This window comes from Halichoeres trimaculatus, unplaced genomic scaffold, assembly GCF_033239565.1.
Source record: "Halichoeres trimaculatus isolate MK-OKI-2021-1 unplaced genomic scaffold, fHalTri1.1 fHalTri1_scaffold_12, whole genome shotgun sequence".
In the NCBI taxonomy this organism is placed as follows: domain Eukaryota; kingdom Metazoa; phylum Chordata; class Actinopteri; order Labriformes; family Labridae; genus Halichoeres; species Halichoeres trimaculatus.
The window spans coordinates 26,288,481-26,299,615 of NW_027437190.1; the positions used below are offsets into that span (position 1 = coordinate 26,288,481).

An 11,135-nucleotide genomic window follows, 5' to 3' on the forward strand; every position below is an offset into this window, starting at 1 on the left:
ATCTAAGTGCGCTGAAATTTGCGGACCTCTAAAGTAAAGTGTTAAACATTTCTGTTTCTCCAACAGTCTTTAATCCTAAACTACCTTGCATATCATATTTCATTTTTTTGTACTCTACCTTGTCTAGCTCTCCTGCTCTTTCTTTAACTCTCTACCCATGAGTCACAAGTCTCTGCCTCAACAAAGGACCTGTCACCTGTAACCATCATCCCCTCATTGCCAGGCCTCTGAACTGTGACTGAGTAGGTGAGAGTAAACTGGCTTGATCTGACCACTGCAGGGAGTGCAGCAGGTGGACAGACAGGCACAGACAGACAGAGACAGATAAGCAAAAAAGAGAAAGCATGGGGGCAGAGGGGGTTGAAGAAAAGGAGGAGGGTTGTGGGTGGATGCAGCATCTGGCTGATATGCAGTCGTGTGCCGAGGCGATGAGGCGCCTCCTGCCCAGGAGGAGGCAGGGCAGTTTGTATGAGGCCAACACAGATAGTCGAGTAGATAGACAGTGACAACAATAGCCTCCTGTAGCCCGCAGACAAGCCCTCTCAACCATATCATCCTCTCAACTTCCCTTTACACCTTTCCTGAAACTTTGCTCATCCCTCATTCAGTTTGACAGAAATTAGGACCCATCATGAATAAAGAAAGAGCATCACAAGAAGGGCGAATACTACGCAGCCAGGTCACAACGCTGAATGACCTTTTGTCTTATTTAAAAATCAAAGGGGTGCTGCTGCCGGGCCCGTGGGGAAATAGAGGTGGGTCGGCTAGAAGAACAAGGGTTAGCGGGGGTGTCTGGGTGCTAATCCATGGGACCATCGGTGACCCTTGACCCCTGGGGGCATTGGTTGGGCTCTGCCAAAATGTGTCTGTGAGAGTCAGGCCTCCCCTCTGCGCTTCAGGCCCTCCTACCTGTAATGATTTATGGAGAAGGGTGCGATCGACACTCGCTCAGCCCAAGGGAAGAGCCTAAATGGTAGTTTTGACACCACTGAGAGACGGGGTTAAAGGTGATCAATAACAAGCCACTGGAGGAGGAGAGACAGAAGGACAGATAGAGCGAAGAGGGGAAAGAGAGGTGGTGGATAAAGAGGAGGAGGAGGGAGCAGCTCTTTTTAATTGGCCTCTGCTCATTACTCCAGTCTTTGTAGACCATCGCCTCTTTTGTGCATATCATGGCCTCTAGCTCCAGGGCACATATGTGTTGGGGTTTAAGGTGGTTCTGTTTAATTCCCATTGTGCTGACCTTAGAATGCAGCACTTGAAAAAAAAAAAAAGACCGTTTTTGAAGTTTGAGCTGAAAGCAGCTCAGAGTGGGACATTTTCCATCTCATGACTTTTACTTTTAGTCAGACATTTGATGACTTACCAACTTCACTGTAAAAGGAAAAGGATTGTTTAATTGGGGATGCTGCAAACCTCTCTCACTGCCTGTCTTTTCATTACTCCCTTAATCACATCCATCATCAGGGTAATCTTTTTCATATACATCTGATACCAAACCCTCTGTTTTCCTTTCCTTCCCTACTTATCATCATTGTCTCTTTGACACCAGCTTAGCAGCAAAGCAGCACAAATCATCCATAACACAATAAATGTGACCCCTATGTATTTATTAAACTGTAGTGGTGGTTTTAAATGCACTGTGAACACTTAAAAAGTGATATGATAACACCATATGATATGTTTATAATCCACCATATAAAAATGTGACTGCCAGCACCAAAACTGGATCTACAACAGATAAAATTAGGTTGCTTGTCGTTACACTTCACACAATAGCGCTACTTAACTGCATGAAATACCTTGTTGCTTTGCGTTCTGCAAAAAGTTGACTTGAACAAAGAAACATATTTAAAAGAAAGATCTGCTCCAAAGAAACACATGCTTTATCGAGCGTCATGTCTCTCATACATATTTAATACAAATGTGCCCCTAATACATTCATAACACAGAAATAGAAATTATAATCACAGCACAAAATTGGAAGATCTTCAATTTCATTCATAAATCAGAAATATTATTTTTTATAAACATTCATAAAATGTTCAGCAGCTGGTATATATTCAGTTTAAACAAAAATGTTGTTTTTTACACAATCACATCAAAAAATTAGATTTAAAAAAATTAAAAGGTTGCCCTTTACATTTATTACACAAAATGTATAATCTTTAAATTTCACTTGTGTTTTACACCAAAATAGTCATCCCGAGTGTCCCTTATATAGTCATAGCACACAAAAAAGTAAACAAACCTTTACACAACAACAGAGGCCCACATGAAAGTGTCAGCCCTGGTTTATAAACTACTGAGAACTGTTCCCCAATACCAAAAGTAAATCTCCAAAACGACTGTCTCTTATATGATTGCAGTGGAAGGACTGTGGCCCTTACACATTGTATAACAGACACAGTAGCCCTGACTTTTTGAGCGTTGAAAAAAAAAAAAAAAAGGACCTATATTTTTTCAAATTACAAAGGGTTGGCACTTTAACATCCATCATGCAAAGTTGTGGCCCTGATACATTTGTTAAACAGAACTGGTGGCATTCATACGAATGTCCTATTTCCTTTTCAATAACTGTTATTTTCCTGGCTTAGTGTCCGCTCATTCCTTTCTACATGCCCCCCTCTGCATGATAAGAAACTTTGTGTGCCTGTGTGACTGCATGACAGTTTCTCTGATGCCTGAAAGTGCCTCACACTCCCTCAGCTTCCACTACACACACATACACACACCCAGTCTTGGAGTATCTCTCAGAAGTGAGCTGATTAGGCCCAAGACTGGGGACTGCTTTGCCTAATCATATCGCTGCATCCAAATCATCTGTGTACATTTCTAATTACATAGTGGCACGCCGTGTCCTTGAGCACAGTGGCAGGTCTCCATTTCATCTCTGTGCTGTGTCTAACCCCCTCCCTGCTTGGCTTATTTTTCTCCCTCTCCCCTCTCCTCCATCCTTATTTATTTATTTTCATCAGCCTTATCTTTGTTGTTGTTTCAGTCAACTGTGAGCCAAGCGACAGCACTCATTTGCCCACCGATCTCCGTCCTTTGAACTCAGCATCGCAGGGCAGAGCCGACTGTCGGGGGCAGCGGGATCATCTTTTGATGATCTGTTTATTGTCCGGCTCCAATTTGCAGTGGTTCACAATATAATATCTATTCCAGCATGCGTAACATGATGGATCAGTCATGGGTAAAGGACAACAGCACAGAATATTGTTGCAGTTTGGATTACAAGGCTGGCACACAAACAATGCAGAGCAGAGCTACAACTTCTTTGACTTTTTTCCTTTGCTTTGCTCTCTCAATTGTCCATACATCTTCTTAAAGAAACAATAGAACTGCTCCAGGCATGCAAAAAGATGATCTTTCATCTTCCGTACCTATACATTTGTGAACTCTGAATAGCCATGTTTTTTTTTCTCATTTTGAATATCCTTCATGAAGGAAGGCCCTGAACATCTCTGTGTGCTCTAGATGACCTTCCTATTGTTTATCGATATGTGTGTCTCTTCTGCAAGGCCTTTCCTTTTCTTTCGCTCTGCTCCTCTCTGCGGTGAACCTCGTTATTGAAGTCAGAAGGCATTTTGACGCCATCACAAGCTGACAAAAGCAAGGTTTGAAGGTGAAGAGAGGGGACAACCTTTAACATGGGTATGACATGTCCATGCGCCACAATTAACTTTGCAACCTTGGCAGTAGTTTAAAAGGCCTCCTCAGCAGCTGTGCTGTGTGATTCAGAGGTGTCATTATTCTAGCTGCTTTGTTTGGTTAGTCTATTATCCTTTATAGGTTTCCCTGGGCTATGCACAAGCTTTTTGTCAGACATCAAAATGAAGGCAGCCTGTACATCACAGATGATTGTATTTATCTTTCTTTTTCCACTGAGTTCCTAGGTTGTCGCAGCCATTGTTTAATACCCACCTGCTATCCGAATCAGTAGTAATTGTCGTTGCTCGAAAATATGACTTTCTTCTCATTGTATGCCACCAACAGTAACATCTCTGTGCTGCTGCCTGCAGGCAAGTTCCTGAGATATTAGTTCTCCACTCTCAGAACTGTTAGTCACACTGACAGACACCTGAGGCGATATAAAATGTCGCTCAAAGCCATGAAAGAGGGAGACGGGCTACTTCTCTTCTTCAGAACCTCAGAGTGAGGAGCAAAGAGATGAAGAAGGGAGGAGAGAGTAAGTTTCTAAGACTGCACTTAAACCCCTTCGCATATGGGGGCCATACCTTGGAGAAGACATGAAGGAAGAACCCATATAGCTACAAGGCCCAGTATCATAAATAACACAAGACTTCTCCTCTGCCGTCTCCGTCTCCTCCAGTTCACTGCTGGAGTGTTTCATATGGTAACTAGGTGTTCACTGTGTGGCCACATTGTTGCCCATCTTTCAAGTGGCTCAGAGGAGGAAACCTTGAGGTAGGGGAAGAGAAGGAATTTTTGATGAAAAAAATACATTATTCTGTTCTTTTTTTTCCTCCAGTCTCCATCCCCACTTTTTCTGCCACTCACTGTGGGAGTGGAGTATTTATTACATAAACGTTGGAAAGAGGAGCGGAGAACTTGGCTGGAGGATGAGGATAGTAATAGAGAGTAAGAAAGCTACAGGCTCTTTCACCTGACAGGTTAAAAATGTGGGTTACATCAAGGAAGGAGCTCCTTTCCCCCCCTCCTCACTCTACCTGCAGTATAACACATTCTATTTTAAACAGTGTCAGTCATAACTTAACATCAACCCAAATTCTTTTACATCACCGGCCTTAAAAAGGAAGCACACACTGTATCATAGCTCCTGGGTTGCCCCATATGTCTGTACATGCAGATGATCCTGAGTCTCACAATAAGATTCAAGTGAATTATTCAGCCGCTCCCATTATTTTCCATAATTGCCAGCATTGTAGTAGTGTTTGTACTGTCATTAATAACAGGCGTTGGCGTATAATATGCTTAATGTTATTTATCTGTTGGCAGATAGCTTGATGCTGCTAATCCTCATTCATTTGCTGTGGATCAATGCAAATCCGCTAGCGTGAGTGAAATCCCCCCTCCCCCCCTCCCAGAGCCGATGGTTCCTAATGTATTTTCCCACCATTAACCAGCCATAATCCCTGCTAATCATCACTAATCCACATCTCCTGTGTGTGACGATACTTCCCTGATGAAGGAGGCATCAGTGTTTCATGAGGATGGAGCTCCTCTGTGAGTGCTGCCGAGGGCCCACTCAGTGCAGGAGAGAGACAGACTGCTGAGAGGGGAAGAGGAGGATGGGAGGAAAGGCTGAACCGTGGTGGTTCGTGGGTCAAATAGCTTGGTTTTGCTGTTTGGCGATGAGTTGGGCTCATGTTTTATTGAGTTGTTGGCATAATGGAGGTTGTGTCCCTCCATTGGGCACAGAATAAAAATTGCATGTCATCAAAAACAAACATTGGTTGCAGTCACCACAAGCTTTTCTTGTCTGGCGGACTGAGGACTCCTTTTGTTTCTCTATGTTCACTCTGTAGGCCTCTGTGTGTTTTGTCTGCATTTCAGTCAATTCTATTGGTCAACTGGTTTGCTGAGGGCGCCTTAATAGTTGAAGGTCTGTTTGAGTCCTGACTGACTCACCTCCAAAATGTAACACCTGACACTTGATAGCTATTGTTCTGTCAAACTGTCCTGTGGTGCCGCATGCCTAAACCAAGTGTGTTTATCAACTTCATATTTGATGTGAAGAAAAACCCAGCTTTTCATCTTTTACACTTGTGCTGTATGCAGGAAACATGAACTGAGCATGTGCAGTGTCTTTTCTTGCATGGTTGAACTGTAATTCTCACATATACATGAAAATGTTTCAAACTGATTATTTTATTAGTCTTATAAATAAACCTATGATGAATTGTCTTTCTTTGAGGCCTAGATCAAACTTTCAGATAGTGCTTTGATGGTGCAGTAGAGACGTTGGACCACCAGGGGGCGCCTGTGCCCCACTGTTCTCTGAGCGCCTGCTCTTCAATGTTGGCCTCTACACTTTCAGTTTGACCACCTTACCCGGTGCAAAGCCACTTTTCCCCCTTTGCATCACTAAACCACAAAGCCGTGACTTTTTTTTGTGTCATTGTCTGTTTTCCACACACACTTTTAAACCAGGGAGGCTGTACAAATAACGCACCCAATTCGTATTTAAGAATGATCGCATTACGCAAAATTAAGGAGCATTTTGGTGAATGTCCGGTGTCAGAGAAGTGCAAATGTCACAGAAATTAAACACAGTGGCGCAAATGTCTCTTCCTAAAATTAGACCCGCGTTTTCGTCAGAAAATGACGCTGCGTTAAACTTTATTCTGCGCATTCATGTGTCATTACGGCACTCGTTCAAAGAGAGAAATCTCTCTGGACGAAAAAGCGCAACTTCTGCAAGCTATTTAACAATAAGCTGTACATGAAAGGATATGATCACAACTTGTATGAACAATGTGACTTGTCTGAGTAGACACAACAAGGCCCTAAAACCAATCACTGCAAATTAATGCGAATCGTGAATGTAGAGATTTACTCCAGAAGCACACCTTTAAACTTCTTATTACCAACTGGGAGTTTTGAAAATTAAAATTTGTTTGTGGCTTCAATCCATTTTAACAGTGTCTTGGCCTAATGTTTGGCTCTATGTTGAAAGAAACAGTGCGCGCTGCCGCTGTGGCCCGCGATTATTAGGCTTCTACACACATAAGGGCCACGCTTTAAGACTACATTTAAGTGATGATTTAGTGAAAAGGAATATCTATATATGTGCTAAACTGCATCCAAATCTGTTTCTTCTTCAAGTAGGCCTCTTATTTAACATTATACGGCCTCCTTTTTTTGTTGATCCTGTCTTTGCGTTTTTTTTCCCATCTCTTTGGAAAGGAGGCTGATTTCTGCCTGCAGGCACTTCTGTCTCAGATCAAAGATTTGTCACAATCCGAGTTTTAAACGCTTCAAACGTGACAAGTGATGGACGATGGTTTATAGGAATAGAACGGCTGGAAAATATAGAGTGATACGAGGCCTTAATGATACCTTTAACCTAATATTACTCCCCATAATTACAAGCTGATACTAATGCAATTAATAATGATCATTATGAAAACCAGCACTCAATGAAAAGACAGCAGTTCAGTATTAATATTGCACCATTTAATACTGCGATTTTTACACAAAGATGTGAACAACGTCAGAGACTGTGTGAACTTAGCAGGGAATGCCTGAGGTAAAATACTGTTGTCTATTCCCTTTAACAGCACGTGTAGACAGCAGCTCGTGCTGTTACATAACCAATCACTGCTATTAAACTGAACACATGGTGTGCTGAACAGCGTCAAACTTTAGGAGCATGTTCATCTGGTTTGCCTGCTGATGCTACAACAAACAGCAACAAAAGGACGAGTGGTTTGGACCTCAATGAAGACAAAAGACCATTTCTTGTATATATGTTTTATGTAAGTAATAAAATATTACTATAACATAAATATAAATGTGACTTTGCAGTCTACATTTAGCAATCAACATACAACCAATGTAGTAAACGAAAAAAGAAACAGACTGAAATTCACTGCAACATAACCATTAACAGAGCTGAACAAAAAGCTCCAAACACGTTTAAGAAATAAATATATATATATATAAATGGTCAGATTCATAAATGAAATCATATTAAAATATCTTCTTGGAATTAGTAAGTGTACAAAACTGCCCGGAAAGAAACAAAAACAAAACAATATCTCAGAACAAATACAAGTTTACATATTGGACATATTTACATATTGGAAATAATCCTGGCAACATTTTCTCTAAAATCTTTTTTTCATTATTATTTTTTTTCTTGGAAAAAAAAAAGAAAGAAATGTTTTCCCTCATGTGTGTTGAGTAGCACTGCTGTAGGCTTCTGGACTGCTCCAGCACTGAGGAATGACACATAACGTATGACTGTTTTTTTTTTTCTTCAGATTTCCTTTAAGGTCAGAAAAAATAAATATATCTAAGGTGAAATCCCTTCAATGCATTACCCTTAAGGAGTTATTATTTTCTTCCTCCGAATCCAGCGTTTGAGTATAATACAATGGACGTGTGGACAAAGGAAACGGAGTGGCTGTAACCAGATTTTAACATTAAAAATAAAAACAGAGAAGAAAAGAAAAATCATGTACAGGCGTGATATTCCGACAAGGGGCACTGAAGTTACCTGAGTTATTATTACTTTTCATTTTTGACCAATCTCTGTTGAAATGTTTGGGTTGAACAGGATAGCAGGCAGTAAGCAGTGTGAGCCTGACGCACCACCAGTGCGCTCTGTGGAACCTGTAAACATGGGATTTATTGTGTTTAAGCCTACATAGATTAGCTCCACTCACGATTTTTAAAACAAATAATAAATTGCAATTAAAAGAACAACGAAAAAAAATAAGTGCTCCATGCAGAGAAAACAATAATTTCAACACAATTAACCCTTTCAGAATAAAAGTTTTTTTCTTAATTGCCCTTTTTAGCGTCTGGTGCTTTTTGAAAATTTCGACGTGGTCAGCTGCAAAGCTTTAAATATCTTTTAAGGCATGCAAGCAGGACTCCTGCGTCCTGTTGCATTTGATATTTTCTTAAATAGTTCTAACTTTTAATTATGAGTGTTTTCGGGTGCCATAATTTCCATCACTTCCCCACCATCAACTCCCCACTGAGGGAACAGGAAAAACTAGAGGCTGCTCTGATGAGTTAAAGTCATGACAGAAATAATAAAAAGAGACACTGAAGTTAAAGTAGCTCCAAACCAAAACATCACACGTAATATAACAAAGAAAGCATACACTAATATTCAGAAATCTGGTTAATAAGTTTAAGCCTGAAAAAGCAACATAAAAGGCTTTTCATTCCCAGTGTTTGATCATTTTCAGGCGAACACCTCGCTCTGGTGAGCGCCAACAGTTCATGGTGCACCAGGAGGAGATGCCACATTTAATTACACCCCATTAGAAACAGCCATGGGATATCGAATTTACTTTATATGCAAGTCACCTCCATATAATTTTGGTAAATAAAGATCTTTGTTTCACTTTAAATGCGCACGGAATCAATAATAGCGAATATTTTTTTCTATTTTCATGATTTTTTTTTTAATTTTCCCTCTTTGCCATCTAGTTTGTGGACATCTCCAAATACTAAAGGTAAAACTCATCTGCTCAACTTTCCCCCATGTCTCTTTTCTTTCAGAAAACAAAACAAAACAAAACGGAAAAACAAACAAAAAAGAGCCAAACTTAAATACTGTAAACTCCACAGTCCCTTTCCCTTTTCTCTCCCCCTGCAGAAACGCTGGGATTGTTCATGAAAACAGTCACTGCACAGGACTCTGTAGTGTGCGGTGTAGAGGAGGGGTCTCTGCCTGGGAATATACGTCCTCCATATTCGGGTGAGGGACCCCCACTGGTGTCATTCTTTTCTCTTTTTGTCTTCTGTTGCAAAACCAAACACGGACAACCTCTTTTTCCAGCTGCAGAGTGCCGGCTAAAGTGCTGATTTCATGAGCAGACGGCTTTGGGCATTTTAAGAAATGATTCTCCAGCGCCCCTTTCACCCCCACTTCGATGGAGGTCCTCTTCTTTCGTTTCCTGCCCTGCGCAGCGATCTTGTCCAAATTGGTGGGACTGCCCGTGTTGGAGTCTGTCTCCTCCAGCCACTTGTTTAGGAGCGGCTTAAGTTTGCACATGTTCTTGAAGCTGAGCTGCAGCGCCTCAAACCTACAGATTGTGGTCTGAGAAAAGACGTTTCCATACAGGGTGCCCAAGGCCAAGCCTACGTCCGCCTGCGTAAAGCCCAGTTTGATCCGCCGCTGCTTGAACTGCTTGGCGAACTGCTCCAGGTCGTCGGAGCTGGGCGCGTCCTCGTCCGAGTGGTCCTGGTGGTGGCTGAACGCCTGCTGGGGCGACTCCATCTGGTTGTCGTGGCTGCCCGAATCGTCGTGGAGCGGGTCCCGCATGCCGTGGTGCAGGGAGCCGGGCTGGGGACTCAGCATCGCGTTGAGGTTTGTGTATCCTGGCTGGGAATAGACCAGAGACTGGTGGCTGTTGGATGCTGGGGACAGCGGGGATAAGTGGTGGGTCGTGGTAGGCGCCCACGAGCCATGGTGGCCACCCTGCGTCTGCTGGTGCACCAGGTGAGATCTGTGGTGAAAGCCGGAGCTCAGGTCGTCCCGGCTCGCCTGCACGCTGGCTTTGTGCTCCTGCTGTCCGATGTGGGTGCCGCTGGACCAGTCGGTGTTGGACGTGGGCAGCCACTGGTGGTGCGTCAGGCTCATCGGGTGTCCCGTGTTGGTAGCCGCGAGCCCTTGCAAGTACTCGTGGTGCATCATTTTCTGCACCTCTCTGTAAGTCGTCCCCTGGTGCATCCTATCCGAATCCGGATGCATGAGCGGGTTGGACGGTAAGGAGTTATTCCTCGGAATATACTGAGCTGTTGTCGCCATGGCTCCTACTTCGAAAACTGACGCGCACCTCGGAGGTCTCCAGGCTTTAGAGCCAAAACGCAACAACCTGCTCTGGGAGGTCTTGGGGAAGAGCGAGGACACGCCTCCCTTCCGCTTGTATTGGCTCCTCTCCGATTCAAGCCCACTGGGGACACATTCAATAGGCGCAGAGCTTCAGCGCACGGTACAGCGCATTTTTCGCACAGGATGGATGGAGCTCCGGTGTTAGATACGTTATAGAAAAACATATGCTCTATTTATTAAATGTCTCTTTGAGTTTTTTTTTTCCAGAACTGCCATGAAGGCGCACAGATATCCACCTTTCTGTCTGTTAGATTTTCTTTCTCCAGCTCTCTCCGAGGGAGCTGAACTGTCCTGCTGCAGCTGCTTTGATTCGGTTTCCCCGAGTTTGGATCGGTTGTTTTGCAAATAACCACGTGGGGGAGTACGGGGATCTGTTTTAAGGGTTGCCCCCCCTCTTCCAAGGCTCACACATGCACTTTCAAACACACACGCCCGTGCACCTTTATAATAGGTCACTGATGATTATAGCGCTCCTCATTTTAAATAGATTATAAGGCGGGATGGTGCAGCTCTGCAGACACCCACACAACAAGAGGAGTGTAAATAAACCTCTCTGAGATGTGTGTGATAA

The 11,135-nt window shown here is 43.0% G+C and overlaps 1 protein-coding gene across 1 annotated transcript; it reads right to left on the reverse strand.

Annotated features, from left to right (window-relative positions):
- Window positions 1-7,852: 7,852 nt before the first annotated feature.
- pou3f1 (POU class 3 homeobox 1) lies at window positions 7,853-10,849 on the reverse strand. The gene has a single exon (XM_074682614.1). It carries the CDS (start codon window positions 10,478-10,480, stop codon window positions 9,353-9,355), a length of 1,128 nt encoding a protein of 375 aa, XP_074538715.1. The 5' UTR covers window positions 10,481-10,849; the 3' UTR covers window positions 7,853-9,352.
- Between the last annotated feature and the right edge of the window lie 286 nt (window positions 10,850-11,135).

Excerpts from the sequence above, each read along its gene's own strand:
- pou3f1 (XM_074682614.1), bottom strand. The coding sequence starts at position 10,480 with ATGGCGACAACAGCTCAGTATATTCCGAGGAATAACTCCTTACCGTCC.